The sequence below is a fragment of the Carlito syrichta genome, unplaced genomic scaffold (genome assembly GCF_000164805.1).
Source record: "Carlito syrichta isolate Samal-C Ts95f unplaced genomic scaffold, Tarsius_syrichta-2.0.1 Scaffold301942, whole genome shotgun sequence".
NCBI classification, from domain to species: Eukaryota; Metazoa; Chordata; class Mammalia; order Primates; family Tarsiidae; genus Carlito; species Carlito syrichta.
In genome coordinates, this window is record NW_007246038.1 from 134,997 (window position 1) to 154,774 (window position 19,778).

The 19,778-nt window shown below is 44.6% G+C and overlaps 1 protein-coding gene across 2 annotated transcripts in view; it reads left to right on the top strand.

The window, feature by feature from the left end:
* Window positions 1-19,778, top strand: part of SH3KBP1 (SH3 domain containing kinase binding protein 1) — a 188,282-nt gene that overhangs the window by 115,664 nt on the left and 52,840 nt on the right. For both annotated transcript variants that reach the window (XM_021711223.1, XM_021711224.1), the window contains 3 exons: window positions 5,717-5,768; window positions 9,444-9,524; window positions 12,532-12,691. In XM_021711223.1, coding sequence (XP_021566898.1) covers window positions 5,717-5,768; window positions 9,444-9,524; window positions 12,532-12,691 — 293 coding nt within the window. The remainder of the gene's footprint in view (window positions 1-5,716; window positions 5,769-9,443; window positions 9,525-12,531; window positions 12,692-19,778) is intronic.

The window sequence follows — 19,778 nt, forward strand, 5'->3', positions numbered from 1 at the left end:
CACACATGCTTGCTGTGACCACACTTTTCATACACTGTCTGTGAGTGCAAAATTTCCTCCCCTGCTACTTCCCCAGTACCTGTCTCTTCTGCTCTGTCACATTTCATGTGTCTGCTCCATGCCAAATCTGGCACAACAGTAAGGGATTTTTTTCCCTTTGCCCAGTAATCTTGGAAAATATGATGACTTGTAATTGTTGTGTTTTTTAATTTGGGGCTCTGTGGTTTGAGGCAAGGTCGCTGGGATAACAACCTCAGCTAGAAGAGGCTCATATGAAATTGGTTATAGACATTTTCAAACCAGCAAGGAGTGAGGAAGATGTCCAGGGGGCGCCGTCACTGGAACTTGGCTGGGAAGAATAAGGCCACAGGGTGTTGGCAGTCTCGTGAGTAAGAAATTATAGGCAGACATCGTTCTGCGCTTTGCTTTATTGTCCTTCACAGATATTGTGTTTGTTATCAATGGAAAGTTTGTGGCAGCCCTTTGTGGAGCAAATTTATGGGCACCATTTTTCCAACAGATGTGCTCACTTCATGTCTCTGTGTCACATTTTGGTACTTCTTGTAATATTTCAAACTTTTTCATTGTTGTTATATCTGTTATGGTGATCTATGATTAGTGATCTCTGCAGTTACTATTGTAATTATTTTAAGGCACCATGAACTGTATCCATATAAGATGGTGAACTTAATCAGTGCTGTGTGTTTTGACTGCTCCACCAACAGGTCACTACCCATCTCTCTCCCTCTCCTTGGGCCTCCCTATTCACTGAGACACAGCAATATCGAAATTAGGCCCACTGATAACCCTACGATGGTCTCTGTTTGTTCAAGTGAAAGAAAGTCACACACCTCTCACTTTAAATCAAAAACTTGAAATGATTAAGCTTAGCGAGAAAGGTATGTTGAAAGCTGAAATAGGCTGAAAGTTAGGTCTCTTGCACCAAACAATCAGCCAAGTTGTGAATGCAGAGGAAAAGTTATTGAAGGAAATTAAAAGTAAACACATGAATAATAAGAAAGTAAAACAGCCATATTGCTTCTATGGAGAAAGACTGTGTGGTCTGGATAGAAGATCACACCAGCCACATCATTTCATTAAACCCTATTCCAAAGCAAAGCCCTAGCCCTCTTCAATTCTATGAAGTCTGAGAAAGGTGAGGACACTGCAGAGTTTGAAGTTAGTAGAGATTGGTTCATGAGGGTTAAGGAAAGAAACCATCTCCATAACATAAAATGCAAAGTAAAGCTGCAAGTCCTGATGGAGAACCTACAACAAGTTATTCAGAAGATCTAGTTAAGATCATTGATGAAGGTTGCTACACTAAACAACAGATCTTCAATGTAGACAAAGCAGCCTTCTATCAGAAGACGATGCCGACTAGGACTTTCATAGCTATAGAGAAGTCAGTGCCTGGTTTCAAAGGACAGGCTGACTCTCTTGTGAGGGGCTAATGCAGCTGGTGACTTTAAGTTAAAACCAATGCTCATTGACCATTCTGAAAAACCCAGGACCCTTAAGAATTATGCTAAATCTACTCTGCCCATGCTCTGTAAATGAAACAATAAGATGCAGATGACAGCATATCTGTTTACAGTATGATTTACTAAATATTTAAAGCTCACTGTTGAGACCTACTACTCAGAAGAAAAAAAAATTTCCTTTCAGAATATTACTGCTCACTGACAATGCCCAAGGTCACTCAAGAGGTCTGATGGAGATATACAAGGAGATCATGTGTTTTTCATGCCTGCTAACACAATATTCATTCTGCAGGCTATGGATCAAGGAGTTATTTAGGCACTCAGGTCTTATTATTTAAGGAATACATTTCATAAGGCTATAACTATAACTGCCATAGATAGTGATTCCTCTAATGGATCTGGGCAAAGTCAATTGAAAACTTTCTGGAAAGGATTCACCATTCTAAATGCCACTAAGAACATTCGTGATTCATGGGAAGAGGTCAAAATATCAACATTGACAGGAGTTTGGAAGAAGTTGATTCCAACTCTCATGAATGACTTGAGGGGTTCAAGATTTCAGTGGAAGAAGCCAATGCAGTTGTGATGGAAATAGCAAGTGAACTAGAAATAGAAGTAGAGCCTGAAGGTGACTGAATTGCTGTAATCTCATGATCAAACTTGAATGTGTGTGGAGTTACTTCTTAAGAAAAAGCAAATAAAATGGTTTTATCTATCTATCTATCTATGTATCTATGTATCTATCTATCTATCTATCTATTTATTTTTGAGTAGGAGTCTCACTCTGTTGCCCAGGCTAGAGTAGCATACTTATGGCCACCTCAGCCATCCAAGCAGCTGGAACCATAGGAGTGTACCACCACACCTGGCTAATTTTTTGATTTATTGTAGAGACAAGGTCTTCCCAAGTTACCCAGGCTGGTCTCGAACCCCTAGACTTTGGCAATCCTCTCACCTCTGCCTCCCAAAGTGCTGGAATTTCAGACATGAGCCACCGTGCCTAGCCTGAAAGTGTTTTCTTGAGATGGTATCTATTCCTGGCAAAGATGTTATAAACATTATTGAAATGACAACAAAGGATTTTAAATATTACATAAATTGTATTGATAAAGTAACAGCAGGATTTGAGAGGATTGACTTTAATTTTGACAGAAGTTCTATTGTGGGTACAATGCTATCAAACAGCATTGCATGCTACAGAGAAATTTTTTGTGAATGGAGGTCAATCAGTGGGGGCAAAGTTCATTGTTGTCTTATTTTAAGAAACTACCACAGCCACCTCCACCTTCAGCAACCACCACCACCCTGATCAACCAGCAGCCATCAGCAGCAAGGCAAGACCCTCCACCAAAAAAAAAAAGATTACAACTTGCTGATGGCTCACATGATCATGAGCATTTTTAGCAATAAAATATTTTTAATTAAGATGTATACCTTATTTAGACATACTTTTATTGCATACTTAATAGACTTCAGTATAGTATTGACATAACTCATATATATTGTGGAACTTAAATATTCACATGACTTACTTTACTGTGATATTTGCTTTATTGCGGTGGTCTAGAACCAGGTCTGTGATACCTCTGAGGTATGCTTGTACTCTGATTCTGAGTTAAAGAAAGATTAATTGGCAGGATTTCAGCGATAACTTTGTAAAGTAAACACACATCTGTCCCCAAGCTTAATTTATAAAAATAGAGACAGGAGAAAGAAAAAGAAAGGAGCTGGTAGAGAGCTAGAAGAGACTGGCAAAAGGGGAGAGAATAGTGTGGGACCATAAGTCAGAAACTGATCTATCCCATGGAGTATCTGTACGTAGGGGCGAGTGGCCCTTAGAGCTGCTTGCTTTCTTTTTAATGATATTTGTCTGCACTCATATAGACCAAGGGTCCCCCAACCCACGGGCCATGGACCAGTACCGGTCTGTAGCCTGTTAGGAACTGGGTTGCACAGCAGGAGGTGAGCTGTAGGGTAAGTGGAGCTCCACCTCCTGTCAGAGCAGCTCAGCGTTAGATTCTCATAGGAGTGCAAACCCTATTGTGAACTGTACATGCGAGGGATCTAGGTTGTGCGCTCCTTATGAGAATATAAGCCTGATGCTACCAAATCCCTCCCCCACCACCACCACCATCCGTGGAAAAATTGTTTTCCATGAAACTGCTCCCTGATACCAAAAAGGTTGTGGACCGCTGATATAGGCAATACAGAAAACAATAAGAAGGAAACAGCCGGATGTGGTGGCATGCGCCTGTAGATCCGGCTACTTGGAAGGCTGAGGCGGAAGGATCACTGGAGCCCAGCAGGTCAACGCTGGGGTGGCCGTGAGTGTGCCACTGCACTCCTGCCTGGGAGACAGAGTGAGACTCCAACTCAAAAAAAAGGAAAAGAAAGAAACAGGAACACACACATGTGTATTGCACCCATAGTCAGAGATCACCACTTTAAGTTTCTTTCTTTCCAGGCCTTTTCTCTTTCTGTATATGTTGTAGCATGGTTGAACTCACGCTGTAGCTGCAGTTTGATACCCATTTTTTTCAACTTTAACATAATACAGTTCCCTGTGCTTTTATAAACTCCTTGTGTGTGGTTTCATGGTCGTGTGATGGTTTGTGTTGTGGATATTCTCCAGCAGGATGGACTCTTCACGGTGGTTAAGAGCACGCCTGTGAGTCAGACAGCCCTGGGCTTGACTCCCAGCACTGCCCCTCCTCCCCCATTAGGTAGCTTGGGAGATGACCTCATCTTTCAAGCCTCTGTTATTTAATCTGCAAAACGGGTGTAATAATATCACCGTCTCATAGAGTTGTCACATGGTTTAAACAAGCCAGTGCATACTGATTCCTTCTGGCTTGTGAAACCACCTCCTCCTAAGAGGACGTAATTTTATTGCTATTTATAGATAAGAAGGTTCAGCTAGATAAGATCACTTGCCCAGTGTCCACTGGTAAGAATGAAAAAAGCCAGGATTTGTAGTGATAGTCAAATTCTGGAATCCTACTTCTTGCCCACCGTGCTATCCTGCCTACTTGCGGTAATTTGATTGAGTCACCCAGCTAGTAAAGACAAAAGCTGGAATGTTATTGAATCCTACATGCTATGATGCCCTGAGAAAGTTCCTTGTGAATCTAATATTCTCTGGGTTTTACTAAAACCCATTTCTTTCCATGCCCCAGTGCTGCATCAGGACTGGTCAAGGCCAGGGCCAGTGATGGGTGGGTGCTTTTGCTGGTCCCTGCAGTAATAGCAATGTCACAGCAGTACATTTTCAGAGAGCAGAAGATTCTGTGGAACTTTTTTTTCAAATCACAAATATATGATGCCCAGAGGGGGTGAGAAGTGTCGACAGCGACATAGATGTTATGCTCAAACCCTCCCCCATTTCCACCCGTCTTTAATGATTTTAATGTAGAGATGGTTCTTCCCTTGCCCTTGGTCCCCTTCCCCTTAACACAGCTGTCCAAGAAGAGCTGGCTAGATTCTCTGGCCACTGAATCATTTGCCAAGTCCAGCCTGATCACTCCCTCCTACAGTCAATCCTGGGTGACAAGGAAATGCCTGGTTACCAGTTCAGGGATGATTGCCATTGACTGCATTGCTGCCCCCGTCACCTACAGAGTGACAGCGTGTGAGAAAAACAGTGGCTGATGCGCAGAAAACTCTGTTCCTGTTTATCACATGTGATTAGGTACAACTGGTCTGTGGGGGTGAGGGGGTCTCAAAAATGGCCTGCCAGCCTCCCTGTAGAAAGGGGCAGAAGGCTTGAAATCTGACCTGGCTGCATTGGGGCCTCAGCTTGCATTTGCTGAAGGCCCCACATCCAGAGCAGGTTCGATTTTGAGTCTTTACAGTGACTCTTTTCGAATTGCATGGTTATTCAGCAGATTAAATCTTAATTGCAAATGCAGCTTCAGCGTAGGAGTACCATTGTGCTTGCTGGTTTCAGGCCATTTTTGCTGAGCCGTGCTTTTCCAGAAGGCTGTTACAAATTTAGAAAGGGGGAAATGGCGTTTCATTTGTCGATTGGAGTTTTGTTTTCCTGACTGAATTTATTTCAGTGTTTGTTTAGAGGTGCCAAAAACTGACGTCCCTGGAGAGAGAATTGCTCAATTTTTTTGGAGAGGTTCTCTAAATTGTCCAAACTCCACATAGAAAACAATGTCTGTGGTCCTTCTGTGAGAGAACATGCTTGCCAAAAATCTCATGTGGTATAATTTTGATTAATTTTTCAGAGACCGAAGAAGCCACCTCCTCCATCCGCTCCTGTCATCAAACAAGGGGCAGGTAACGTACCTTTCAGTTCTAGCAAATAAAATGTGCATCTTTGTTTTTGCATATATTCAAATCATGCTTGGTGTAGAGCCCAAGATTCCTGATTCAAATGCCATAGATTGCCAAACTGAGAAGTTATGATTTGATCTCAGCAGGTAGATTTTAAAGATGCTGCTGTTTCTCTTAACAAATAAATGTACCATTAAAATGTAGCCATGACACAATATAAAAACCTGGGATCCCAAAAAGAATGATAAGAAAGAATTGAAAGCAAACTGGTTTTATTTGTTTTGTTTTGTTTTTTTGAGTTGGAGTCTCACTCTGTCGCCCAGACTGGAGTGCAGTGGCCGCTTCCGGCCACCGCAGCCTCAACCTACTGGGCTCCGGCGATCCTTCCTCCTCAGCCTTCCGAGTAGCTGGAATTACAGGCATGTACTACCACGCCCGGCTAACTTTTTGATTTATTGTAGAGATGAGGTCTCGCTGCCCCAGGCGGGTCTCGAACCTGCGGGCTCAGGCATTCCACTCACCTCAGCCTCCTAAAAGCGCGGGATTACAGGCTGAGTCACCGAGCTCGGCCTGGCTGATTTTTTGATTTATTGTAGAGACAAGGTCTCGCCAAGTTGCCCAGGCTGTTCTCGAACCCACGGGCTCAAGCAATCCACTCACCTCAGCCTCCCAAAGGGTTTTGTTTTGTTTTTAAATAAACAGCTTTTGAGGACCAAAGCACCTTATCATCCTGCTTTGCCTATGCCCAACTAAGGTCAGCTTGGAGGAGATTGGTTCCCACAGGACAGAGCATTGTTGTGCATGTACAATGTTGCTAAATCTGTTCTGTATGGTTAACCAAAATTTGTACTCACATCACTTAGCCCCCAACCAAAAGGATGTTTTTCTAGCAATAAATACTTTTCCTCATGATTCTCTTTTAATTTTGAGGAGTCCAATTCACTTTTGCTGTGCAGCTCAGATATTAAAGTTGAATAATATAGGAAGAATTGATGTTGTTGGACATTTGTAACTCATTGTACACTGGATTCTCAAATATAAAGATGATATTTCATATTCCCCAATAGAACAACTCTTTATAATTGTTAGAATTAATTGTGGGGGGAATTTCCTCTATGAATAACTAGTTAAGTGTCATTTTAAAGAATTAACAACTGAAACAGAAGAAGAGAAGGGGTATTTTTAGTTCTACACATTCACAAGTATGATATTTCTAGAGCATCTAAACTAAGAATAAATTTCTAGATTGGTTTATTTATAGGTTTATTACGATGTGATTTTTTTTGAGTTCTTTTGATCTACCAAGTTGGGGGGAAATCAGCTTGACCCCAGATTCTTTTCCCATTCCCTTTGGCATCCTTGAGAATTACAGAGATTAAGCCTTAAAATGGGGTGCTAATTACATCTCCTGCTCCACCCCCATTCTTGTTTGCATTGAGCAGTTTCATTTTGCCACCTAGTGGTTCTGACCATATAAATATTTTATTGTGCTGAAATTAAAGCAGGCTATTTATTTGCTTTTCTCTGAAGCCCCTTTTCTCTAGGGGCCTTGGTAACTGATCACAGCCCATGGAGATGAGTAGAGTGATTCAAGGTTCAGGCAACCTGGAATGTAGCCAGGATTGCATTCTTGAATATAGTAGGATTTTCAATTGTTTCTGTGTCTCTAGGAATGATACCGAACTTTTTCATTATTGTTAAGAGACTAGATTCTTATCCTTTTAGGCAAATTCTTATCCTTTTAAAACAATTTTACCAAAGTTTATGACGGGTCTGTGTGGGGCAAAGCAAGATGGCATTTAATTTTCATATATTACTGCTACTGCTCATTGATTCTGCTTGAGTAATCTTGGGAATGGCTTTGTATTGGGGAGGTAGATGTTCATATTTTTCCCATCATCACCTTTCCCTGTATTTGCTTATTTGACAAAAAAAAATCAGATTTGGAATTGACAGAAAGCAGATGCAGTGTTTAATTTGTAGTGAGTCATTAAGGAAATTTAAGTAAAGGATGATATTTTTAACTTATTTTGGCCTTTGAGGCTGTGTGATTGAGATTTTAGTACCAAGCACCTTAACTTTTTGGTCATGTGAAGTGTTTGTCAAGCACTCAACCAAGTCCATAACTCAACCAAGTCCAAAAGTACTTCTCACAAAAGAAGTACTTTTTTTTTCTTTTAAGTTGGCGTCTCACTCTGTCACCCAGGCTCTTACAGCCTTGACCTGCTGAGGTCAGGTGATCCTTCCGCCTCAGCCTTCCAAGTAGCTGGAACTACAGTCACGCACTACCACACCCAGCTAATTTTTTATTTGTTGTAGAGATGAGGTCTTGCCAAATTGCCCAGACTGGTCTCGAACCCACAGTCTCAGGCAATCCTCTCACCTTGGCCTCCCAGAGTGCTGGGATTACAGGCTTGAGCCACTGTGCCCAGCAAGGAGTACTTTTTTTTTTTGAGTTGGAGTCTCACTCTGTCGCCCAGACTGGAGTGCAGTGGCCGCTCCCGGCCACCGCAGCCTCGACCTGCTAGGTTCCGGCGATCCTTCCGCCTCAGCCTTCCAAGTAGCTGGAACTACAGGTGCGCGCTACCACGCCCGGCTGATTTTTTAAATTTATTGTAGAGATGAGATCTCGCTGCCCAGGCGGGTCTCGAACCCGCGGGTTCAGGCAATCCACTCACCTCAGTCTCCCAAAGGCGCGGGATTACAGGCTGAGCCACCGAGCCCGGCTAGGAGTACTTTTTATTGATTTTTGCTTTAACTATTTTCCAAGTTCTCTTACATGCCTAAGGCCACTGGTACGGATGAGGGACCTCAAATTTAGTGGCATAAAATAGCAGTCTTATGTTCACGAATTCTGTGGGTCAAGAATGTGAACAGGACATGGCTGGAATGGCTTGTCTCTGCTCCATCATGTCTGGGACCTCAGCTGGAAATACTGAACGAGCTGAAGCTGGAGGATCCACTTTGATGATGGCTGCTTCACTGACACATCTGCCTCCCCTTGGCAAAGGTGACTGGAAGACTGGGCTCAGCTGGGGCCTCTCCAGGGGAATTGACTTCTTACATGGAGGTTCAGTATTCCAGCAAACAAAACATAAGCTGCATGGCTTTTTATGACTGAGCTTTGGAAATCACATTCTATGACTCTGATTGAAGTAGTCAAAAGCCCACCCACATTCCAGGCAAGGGGATATAGACCTCACTTCTTAATGGGAGAGATAGCAAATAATCCCAGGCCATATTTTAAATCTGCTACAAAATGAAATCCAGATTCCTATGAAACTCCTTTTTATTTGTAGAGCACAGTATCTAGTGGCCCCTTATTTGTATATTTTGGTGACTGACTTGTTTCTTTATTTATACACATTCTCCATCCCCACCCACCCAGTGATTTCCTGTGACTATTTGATGCCTAAGGAAATCGGGCTTAAGTGTCAGAAAATATTATAATTTATCTTATAAATTAAGAATATATAGGCAGGCAAATTTAGTGACACAGCCAGAAATTACTTCTTTGTTTCTGAGCAGCTCATGTTTGCCAGGAAACACTTGTACCCAGCTCAGGAAAGAAAAAAAATTATTGACTTAGCTATGCCTGATAAATATTTAAATGTCAATGTGTTTAATAAATGGACAACAAAAAACATTTTCTGATCCCTATTATCCTTTCCCTACTAGGTACCACTGAGAGAAAACATGAAATTAAAAAGATACCTCCTGAAAGACCAGAAACACTTCCAAACAGAACTGAAGAAAAAGGTATGAAATCAATTCTTCATTGGCACTTCTACAACAGCAAGAGCCAAAGCTGTTGATCACAGGGCTTGTCTCGAATACCCACATAATTTGCTTTTTTCTTTGGAATATGGCGATTATAGTTTTGTTTTCATTGCTTTTAAATATCTCATTTCTAAGGAAATAGGAGAGGGTTAGGTGGCACTTTTGTAGGATCAGAATTTCTCATCAAATGAAAAACAACCAGCCCAGTTAGTCAGCACATGGGGGCTCTTTCTTAATGTCTCTGCTGTGGCCATCCTGACCACACGCTGAGTGTAAGTTCCTTGAGGGCCTAGAGTGTATCTGACTGTTCCCACCCAGCCCATCCTTCATTCCTAGAGTGCCCCAGGTTGCTCACTCACTGTTGATGGACTTGGTTTAGTGAAATTCCTATTCAGACAAACGAAAGCTCTCTTCCTCAGTCACTGATGGGTCCCTGACCCTGGCTAGCATTGTTACAATTGAATTTCCTTGTTCAGGCTTGTTGGTGGTGAGGAGGACTGCGTGGCAATACTGAGAAAAGCAGCTCAGTGCCCAATACCAAGAAAAGCAGCTCAGTGCCCAGAGTCTCTTGAGGGTGGTCAAAGTGTCATTAGCAGAGAAATAGCTTAATATGGGTCACACAGTCACACAGTCAGGTTTAAGACCGTGTTTGACTCCTACCAGTTTGTTTCTCCCAGAGAAATCTACGTGCTATGGAAGGATTCATTTTATTAGGTGCCTGAGATTTTGATTGATTACACATTTTTATGGGAAAAGTGCTATGCTATTATTATGAACAGGAAGCTGAGCAAATTCCATTTTTAAAAAGCAGTTATTTTTAAGTCACAAGAGAAATGCTGAATTAATGAATGTAATTATTTGGAGGTGCTCCTTGGTGGCCTCATGAAATTGGTGGCCTCATGTGTTGTGAAACTTAACCTTTCATATCGGCCTGCCAAAAGTTTTACCAACATTGTGGGCACTTAAGAAGCTAGTCCTGACTGGACGTGGTGGCTCATGCCTATAATCCCAGCACTTTGGGAGGCCGAGGTGAGAGGATTGCCTGAGCCCATGGGTTCCAGACCAGCCTGGGCAACTTGGTGAGACCTCATCTCTACAATAAATCAAAAATTAGTCAGGAATGGTGGCGCATGCCTGTAGTCCTAGCTACTTGGAAGGCTGACATGGAAGGATCGCCGGAGCACAGTAGGTCAAGGCTGCGGTGGCCATGAGCATGCCACTGCACTCCAGCCGACTCAAAACAACAACCAAAACCAAAAACCAAAAAACAGTTCTCTTTCTTTCGCAGTGAGCAGTTAGAACTTGAGTTGTGGAACCTCATGGTGAAGGCCAGGCCTGTATTTTACAGAGCAGTGAAAAAAATAGCTAATGAGTATATACCATATGAATAGCACTTTGATAAAAATGTGTTGGAAAATAACCAAACACCATCCTCTGTCCTTATCAGGGATATATGGCAAGTTTCTGGGTAATAGCCAGGCTCTGTGATGAAGGCACACCCTGCAGTAGTCCATGCTGACTAACATACAGATACAGCTTATGTGTGAATAGCCACCCTAATTGACTGGCCAAGTGGCCCCACACTCCTGTTTTCTATCCCTCCCATGTTCCCTTGTTTTATGCCGCAGTGGGTTAGGGAGGCAGAGGCCCTGGTCAGAAGCAATAGGGAAGCTGGGAATCAGCTCTGCCCTAAGACTTGGCCTCCCTGCTGGGTCAGCACAAATCCAGTCTCCCATTCATTCTCAGACTGCTGGAGTTCATGTCCCTGTCCCCATCCTGCTGCCCAACAGGAGAAATTTCCCTCGTTTGACTGAGCCTTTCCTCCTCAGGTCCCTATGTGCCAAAAAATTAGTTCCCAGTGTTCCTGATTAAAGCAGTCCTGATTGGAGCATATTTCCCCACAGAGAACATTGTGGGGATGAACATAGTGATGCCTGTATAATACCTGATGAGATTTCTAACACTTTTGCCAATCAGCCTGGGCACCCAAACCACATGAATCTGTGCTTGCAAGTAAAAGGTGTTCTGACTACCATCTTACAAATAAACACAGAAAACCTATCACTACTCCCATGGGCAACTCTCTGAAGTTCCATCTTTGTCAAGAGGAGTATGGATGTATACTTTTTACACCACACACAGGATATTGTAAGTTGGGAACAGGAAACATGAAGCTATGACTGAGCACTGCCCACTTGGGCCACCAGATCTGGCTTCAATTTCATTCTAATAGTTTTGACTCCAAAAAGCCTTGGAAACCGAATACCTAGAAAATCCCAGGATACCTTCCAAGTTCAAGCTGCACAAGAAGAATCTAGAACTTGTTGTTCCCTAAAACACTCCCCCTTTTATTGGCTTATGGCCCTTTTCAAAGGCCAACCTGAGAGATGTCGGGTCTCTTTCCTTCCTACACTCAGCAAGTCCTATGGACCATTGACCAAACCATCACCTGTCTACTGAGCAATGGCTATGTGCCAGTGCCACACAGGGCTCTAGGGAGAGGACCAGACATGAGCCCTGCCCACAGGGGGTGTCAACACGTAGGCTACGCCAAACATGCAAACACCAGAAATTGTCTGAACAGAGATGGTTAGAAAAGGGCGTCCCTGTATTGCTCAGGTGAAGAAGGAAGGAAGTGTACCTTCAAGGGTGGGCCCAGCTGTTGAGAAGGGAGTATGACAGTATCACATTTCAGCCAGGCTTCCAAGGAGGAGCTGGAGCTTGTGGAGGGTGGGCAGTGGCCAGAAGGGCACTCCAGGCAGAGTGACCAAAATGAGCAAAGGCGTGCAAAAGAGAAAACAGTGAGGTCCATAGGGCTTTTTAAAACTCGAGAAAGAGTAAGTGGTGCTCTTTGCCTTCCAACTTCACCTTCAGAAATGGCATCAGTGATTTTTTTTAAAGCAAGGAATAACCAATCTGTATCTAAGTACTGTCACTTATACTAGATCTATGTTTTCTTTGTGCTTTTTTAAACAATGATTTAAAGAAAGACCAGAGAGAGAGCCAAAACTGGATTTACAGAAGCCCTCCGTTCCTGCCATACCACCAAAAAAGCCTCGGCCTCCTAAGACCAATTCTCTCAACAGACCTGGCGCACTGCCCCCGAGAAGGCCTGAGCGACCAGTGGGTCCGCTGACACACACCAGGTACTGCCTTGCTCTGCTGTTGGGGTTGGCATTGGGCCACCATGGGACACAGGAGGGGATCTGAGTTCCACAGACCGAGAGAGGGAGAGGAGAAGGGGAGGATCAAACTTCCCTCTTACATCCTCTAACAAAGTTGTCAGAAGATGCCAGCCATGTCTATTCTTGCTCCTGCGCTTGGGTAGAAGAGGAGGGATGTAGTTTCAGGATTAGCAGATGAGGACTGAGTACCCAGTATCTAGGCCCTGCTCACAGGGATTCTTCCTGGGCTTGTGAGAGCAAGGTCAGCTGCCCTTCAGTCTGGAAATGCCGGTGGCACATCCCCCTTTGTCCCTCTGGATGTTGTGCTGGCCTCAGGTATGTACATCTCCCGTGTGGCTATGTCCTCTGACCCTCTCGCTGCTCTGCGGAGCTTCTTTCCACGCCCCAAGCTCCCTCTGCTCTTCATTGTACAGTCTACTGTGGGACCCAGGATCTGGCACGGCAGATAGTTTTTTTTGTTTTTTTGAGTTGGAGTCTTACTCTGTCACCCAGACTGGAGTGCAGTGGCCACTCCCGGTCACCGCAGCCTCGACCTGCTGGGCTCCGGCGATCCTTCCGCCTCAGCCTTCCAAGTAGCTGAAACTACAGGCGTGCACTACCATGCCCGGTTGATTTTTTGATTTATTGTAGAGATGAGGTCTCGCTGCCCAGGCGGGTCTCGAACCCGCGGGCTCAGGAAATCCACTCACCTCAGCCTCCCAAAGGCACGGGATTACAGGCTGAATCACCGAGCCCGGCTGGCAGATAGTTTCTTAGTGTACATGTCTCTGAGCTAGAAATACCCACAGAATTTAGGGACATGCTTTATTCAGGCATGTGTTCTGAGATGTGCTTGATGAAACTAAAATGACTGGATACATGTGTTAGTAATGTGAAACTGGAGTTGGACATTATGTAGTCCAGATCTGAGATGCCTACCACAGAGCAAGAGACTGTTGAATTCTCGCCACAAGTTCATTGCCAGAACTTTCTACCACAACATACATGTATTATACATGTTGGTTTAGCACTCTGGGGTGAGTCAATGATGCAGAGGTCTTTAGGTGTACCTGTCAACACACAGTCACTCACTGAATTTTTGTTCGTATGAACTAAGTTTGCATGGCGAGAGCCACATGAGGCTTTGGAGCTCCCGTGTTGGAGTCACACAGGCCTCAGACTCGAATCTCAGCTCATCTCACAGGAGTAGTGTGAGCCTCAGCAAGTCACTTTCCCTGTCACCTCACTTTCTCCATCTCTAAATTGAGGATGATAATGGAATGCACCGACATAATTCTCAAGTCTGTAGCCCCATGCTTATAAATCAACATTATTTTCATTGTCACTTTTATTATTGCCTGTTGAACTGGGTATACTACGAAAAGCTCATTTACTTAATTTTTTAAATTTGTGGTAAAATACACATAGTATAGAAGTTACTGTCATAGCCATTTTGATTGAAACGTTCAATGGCATTAAGTACATTCACATTGTCGTACAACTGTTTCCAGAATTCTTTTCCTCGTATAAATCTGAAATTCTGTACCTGTTAAACACCTTCCATTCTCCTCCCCACAGCCCCTGGTAGCCACCATCTTCCTTTCTGTTTGTGGATTTGGCTGCTCTAGTGGAATCATGCAGTTTACAACCTTTTACGACTAGCTTTGTTTCACTTAGCATGATATCCTCAACATTCATCCATGCTGTAGCATGACTCATTTGCTTTTAATAACAATGATACCAAAAGCACCCCCTGCCTCCCACCCAAATATAGAGGCAAGTTGAGATGGGTGGTTGATAGATATCAGAGTCTCAGTCAGTGGTATTGGACACACATGTGCCTGTGTGGAAGGCCAGCTGCCCAGCTGGCATGGACCTGTAGTCATCTCAGCTGCATGTGAGCCCATCTGGATAGCAGCTGGTTCACCTGTGTCATTCTCCAGGCATCCTCCAAGGTGCTGGCCAAAAACTGCCTCTATGTGATGCCCCCTGTTGAATTGGTGAGGCCTCACTCTGTCACTTCCTCTCCTAAGGACTGATAGTAGAAGGCGCTTTGCACATGCACATAATGGGGCCACTTGACAGTCCCAATTACCCTAGCAAGGACCATTTCAGTGGTGTGGTTGGCCCAGAAGCTAATCAGAAGAAAAAGGTTACAGAAACCTAAGTGTGAAAAGAACGTGAGCTATATACAAGCAGAGAGAAGGTATGGAGCCGTCAGGGCTGCACACACTTCGTGGTGGGGAAAGGAGAACCAGAACCACGCTCTGCCAATTTCTATTAATCTTCCAGGGACTAGACATATTTCAATTAGTTTAATAAAAAATTCCAAAATTTCCTGTTGTTCTTTCTAACAATCTGATTGGAAGAGAGGTGGAATTCCGACTGCATCTTTGCCTTCTAGAGTTGCTCTTAATCCTCTGGTGATGGGACCGGTGCGGGCTTTGCCAGCCTGGGGGAAATGTGTCATCATAGCTGAACTTCTGGACTCACAGAGGTCCCATTTGCCTCCTGCCTCTGCTTAGCTCTTCTCTGCTTCCAGCTCTCCCAGCATCCAGTTGTCAGGAGTACAGTCCACCAAGGAAGCTGCACGAGAGGTGTACCTGTCCAGAAGCCAGTGGTTGTAATGCTGTGTGTGCCATCTGAGCAGCCTGGGAGAGAGTAACCAGCCCTCATTCCTCCCTCACCCCATGGCTGCCCAGCCCCCAAGACGCTGGTTTGCGGAAACAGGGGGCTGCTCTGGGATTCCTCCTCAGCCAGTTTAAGAGAGAGCAGTGCTTGCTCTAGCTCAGTGGTTCTCAAATTTGAGCATGCCTCAGAATCATCTGGAGAGCTCACTCAAAACAGATCACTGGGCCCCATCCCTGGAGTTGCTGACTCAGTAGGTCTCAGTTGGGAATTTATATTTCTTTTTTGAGTAAGGGTCTCACTCTGTTGTCCAGGCTGGAGTGCAGTGGCATGATCGTAGCTCAGCATAGTCTTAAACTCCTGGGTTCAAGTCATCCTCCCGTCTTAGCCTCCCAAGTAACTGGGACTATAGTCGTGTACCACCACGCTCGGCTAATTTTTTATTTTTTGACAGACAGTATCTCGCTATGTTGCCTAGACTTGTCTTCAACTCCTGGGCTCAAACAATCCTCTTACCTTGGCCTCCTAACGTGCTGGGATTACAGGTGTGTGTCACTGTGCCTGGCCTGGAATTTACATTTCTAACAAGCCAGGTGACGCTGTTGCTGCTGGTGGAGTCCACACTGTGAGAACCACTGCTCTAGGTGCTTCCTTCCCTGGCTGCCTCTTCAGTGCTTGTTAATGCTCCCGACTTGAGAGCCCGTTAGCATGCCCTCCTCTGGAAACCTTCCCTTAGCTCTTACGATTGCTCTCTCCTCCAAATGCCTGCCACCCCATGTTTAGCCTAGTGCTGGGGCCCATGCTGTGCTACTTGGGATGCACACACCCCCGGACTCCTTCACCAGATTTAAAGCAGATCAAGAGTGTGTTTTGTCATCTCCACATGCCTTACGGTGTTGAGCATATGGTAGTGGCTCATTTAACAAACACTTGTTGAATGCCATGGTTCCTTAAAAAGGGGGAGGTGCCAGTGCTTATATTTTGTTCAATTTTGCCTCTCCTGCCATCCTTCCCAGCCTTTATACAAGCTCTGTAGCATGTGTGTCTTACATTCTAGGTCACCTGGTATGCCACGTATTGCAACATCTAAAACAAATTTAAAAATCAAAGAAAGGCTTATTGTTCCTCAGTACTTAAGGCACTTCATATTTTTTTTGCTGAGCAACTTACATTGGACAACCAACCCATATATTGGTGTATGAACTTGTTTTATTCTACCAAATTGGCAGAGGCAGGAATGTTAACTTATTCAGACAGTTTTGTGTCAGTGGTCCTCTAGAGAAAGGATGTTGTGTTCTGCATTAACCTAAATCTTCACCAGGATTTACCTGATCGAGTAGGTGGGTGGACAGACAGACGGTTGAACACATGGACACACAGTCACTGTTTGCAGCGCTCATTGGGAGCCAGGCGTTGCTGCTCCAGCCGCAGCGTCCAGGCTCATGCTGCTTCTCACCAGCCAGAAAGCTTGCTGCCAAATGTGGCTTTTCAGAAGAGAATGATTTCTTTCTCTTTAAACATGAGCTAGCAACTTCGAGAAAAAAGGGAGCACTGTACATAAGCTTAGGGAAAGCATAGTCTCTTTAAGATACATTCACTTAATGAAAATGTGTTGAGGGACGCCTGTGTGCAAAGCACTGTTCTGGACCTTAGTAATGGTAGGACTCAGGTGTTCAGTTCACAGTTTTCAGGAATGAAATCTAGGAGAACGAGAATGACACCAGTGAGCAGTTTGTGTCCAGTCTGAGCAAGTAGAAGCACGCATTAAGGATCTCACAGTGACTGCTCTTTTCCTCAGACATTAACACACTTGATCGTTGGTAAGAATGATCAGGTAGATTATTCCATGCTGTGCTACTTGGGATGTGCACAAGTAGCCAGGCATGATGACTCACACCTGTAATCCTAGCACTTTGGGAGGAGGAAGCAAAGAGGATTGCCTGAGCCCAGGGGTTCGAGACCAGTCTAAGCAACTTGGCTAGACCTCTCTACAATAGATCAAAAAATTAGCTGGGCACAGTGGCGCACGCCTGTAGTTCCAGCTACTTGAAAGTAGTTCCAACTACTTGAGGTGGAAGTATTGCCTGAGCCCAGCAGGTCAAGATTGTGGTGGTCATGAGCATGCCACTGCTCCAACCTTGGCAACAAATTGAGACTTCGACTCAAAAAAAAAAGGCTCTTTCTACTTCTAGAAAGTAAGCTAATATGGAATTATAACAGGAAAAGAAGTCTTAACAAATGTAATATCAGGATTGATTTAAAAATTCAATGATAATAATGGGGATTCCCCTGGGCTATAAGTGCCTCCTTGGCCGGGTGTAATCCCAGCACTTTGAGAGGCCAAAGTGGGAGGATCACTTGAGGACTGGAGTTCAAGACCAGCCTGGGCAACATAGCAAGATCTCCATCTCAACAAAAGAAATGTTTAAAAAATTATCTGGGTGTGGTGGTATGTACCTGTAGTCCAAGCTTCTTGGGAGGCTGAGGCAGGAGACTGAGGTGGGAGGATCTCTTGAGCCCAAGAGTTTGAGGATGCTGTGAGCTATTATCATGCCACTGCACTCCAGCCTGGTGGCAGAGTGAGGCTCTACCTCTAAGTAATAAGAATGAAGAATAATAAGAATGTTTATTCCTTTATTTTAAAGTCAGTGGCTTGGGAATGCCTCGACTATTATTTCATAGCGTGCAAAGACAGGATCTGCTGACCTTATCCAGCCCAGCGCATAACTAAAGTGGTTGTAGTGCAAAGAGCATTCTGTCTACCCCTGATTTTACACTTGAGAAAATGGAGACTCAAAAGCATAAAGCCTGCTCACTTGTTTTAATATTTGAACATTAAACATATTTCAAATAACTGTCTTTACCTAGATCTTGTTGTATGAGTGTGTATACACATACATATGAATTTGATGTTATATGTCTACTAATGTGTGTTATCAATTTAATAAAAATGGGTTCAGAAGCCTCTGTAAGAAGAGGTCCTGAGATTTGGGTGATGAGTCCAAAAGAAGAAAAAGAAAAATCAGGGGAGTACGGGAGAGAAGCAAGCTGCCCTCAGTGCTAGAAATTGCTCACAGTGGGAAGCAGCAAGCCAGAAACCTGAGGGGTGGAGCAGGTATGTGCCCCCAGATGACAATAAACCTGATAGGGATAGAGGTAGAAGCAGGCTGGCTAGACCAGTACAGGCTTGTTCATCCAGACATCCCAAGTCAGAAGGATCTTTCATTTGCTTCCTAAGGAATGGGGAAGTGGCTGGGCTCAGTGGCTCAGCCTATAATCGCAGTACTTTGGGAGACCGAGGCGAGTGGATTGCCTGAGCCCGTGGGCTTGACACCAGCCCGGGCAACTTGGTGAGACCTTGTCTCTACAATAAAACCAAAAAATTAGCTAGGTATGGTAGAGCGTGCCTGTAGTTCTGGCTACTTGATAGACTGAGGTGGAAGGATCCTGGAGCCCAGCAGGTTGACACTGGGGTGGCCGTGAGCGTGCCAGTGCACTTCAGCCTGGGCAATAGAGTGAGACTCTCCAACTCACACACACACACTAAAAGAATGGGGAAGCTGGAGTAGGACCTTTGTTCCGAGTTGGGGGGAGCTTTGCTCATCGTCTGATGTAGCCATATGCTCTCCAAGTGAAGGTGCAGGTCACTGGCAGGACAGGGGATTGAGTGACAGGGGTCTGGAGTGAAGGGGAAGGAAGTGAGGCAGGCAGGGATGAAATTGAGAGTGGGAGTGGGAGAAGTTGATGGCTGAAAGGTAGAACAGGAGGTGGTGGTCAGAAAGGGAAGGTCAGTTCTTACAACCTCAGGGGTGGGGCTGTTCAGAAGATGAACATATCCACAGTGGGTGGGACCACAAATGTGGGTGACTAAAGATGAATGAATGAAGGTCATAGGGCTGAAAGTATCAGGGAAGAAGGGCCAGTGTTGGGGATGGATTGCCCACAGGGCCACCATAGACCCAGGAAGATGGCAAGAGCTGGAATAAGGGAGGCCAGTGTTCTACGAGCCACTGTCCTCCAGATGGATGTCGGAGTGTTCTGGGAGTTGATGATAGTCCGTGATAAGAAGGGTTTGACATGTGGTAGCAGATGGTGTGAGCCTCCAACGAGGAGACGACTTTTGATGATGGTGGGAGATGTGACTTTGATGTTGCGATGGCGGAACTGCTGGCAGAACCTGCTGGCTCTGTCCTGTGTCCAGCAGAGCAGTTAACAGCCTTAGCTTTGGCCAGTGGCTAAGAGTGTTAGGGTGGAAGTAGGCCATTCATCGAGGAGATTCTGGATGTGGGGGAGTTGGTTACTGTGTCTCAGACCTCCCAGAGGGCACTGATTTCACATGTGGAAGTGTGTATCCAAGGAGTAGCCTTAGAAGATGGGCAGCTAGCTGGACTCGGTGGCTCAACCTGTAATCCCGCACCTTTGGGAGGCTGAGGTGAGTGGA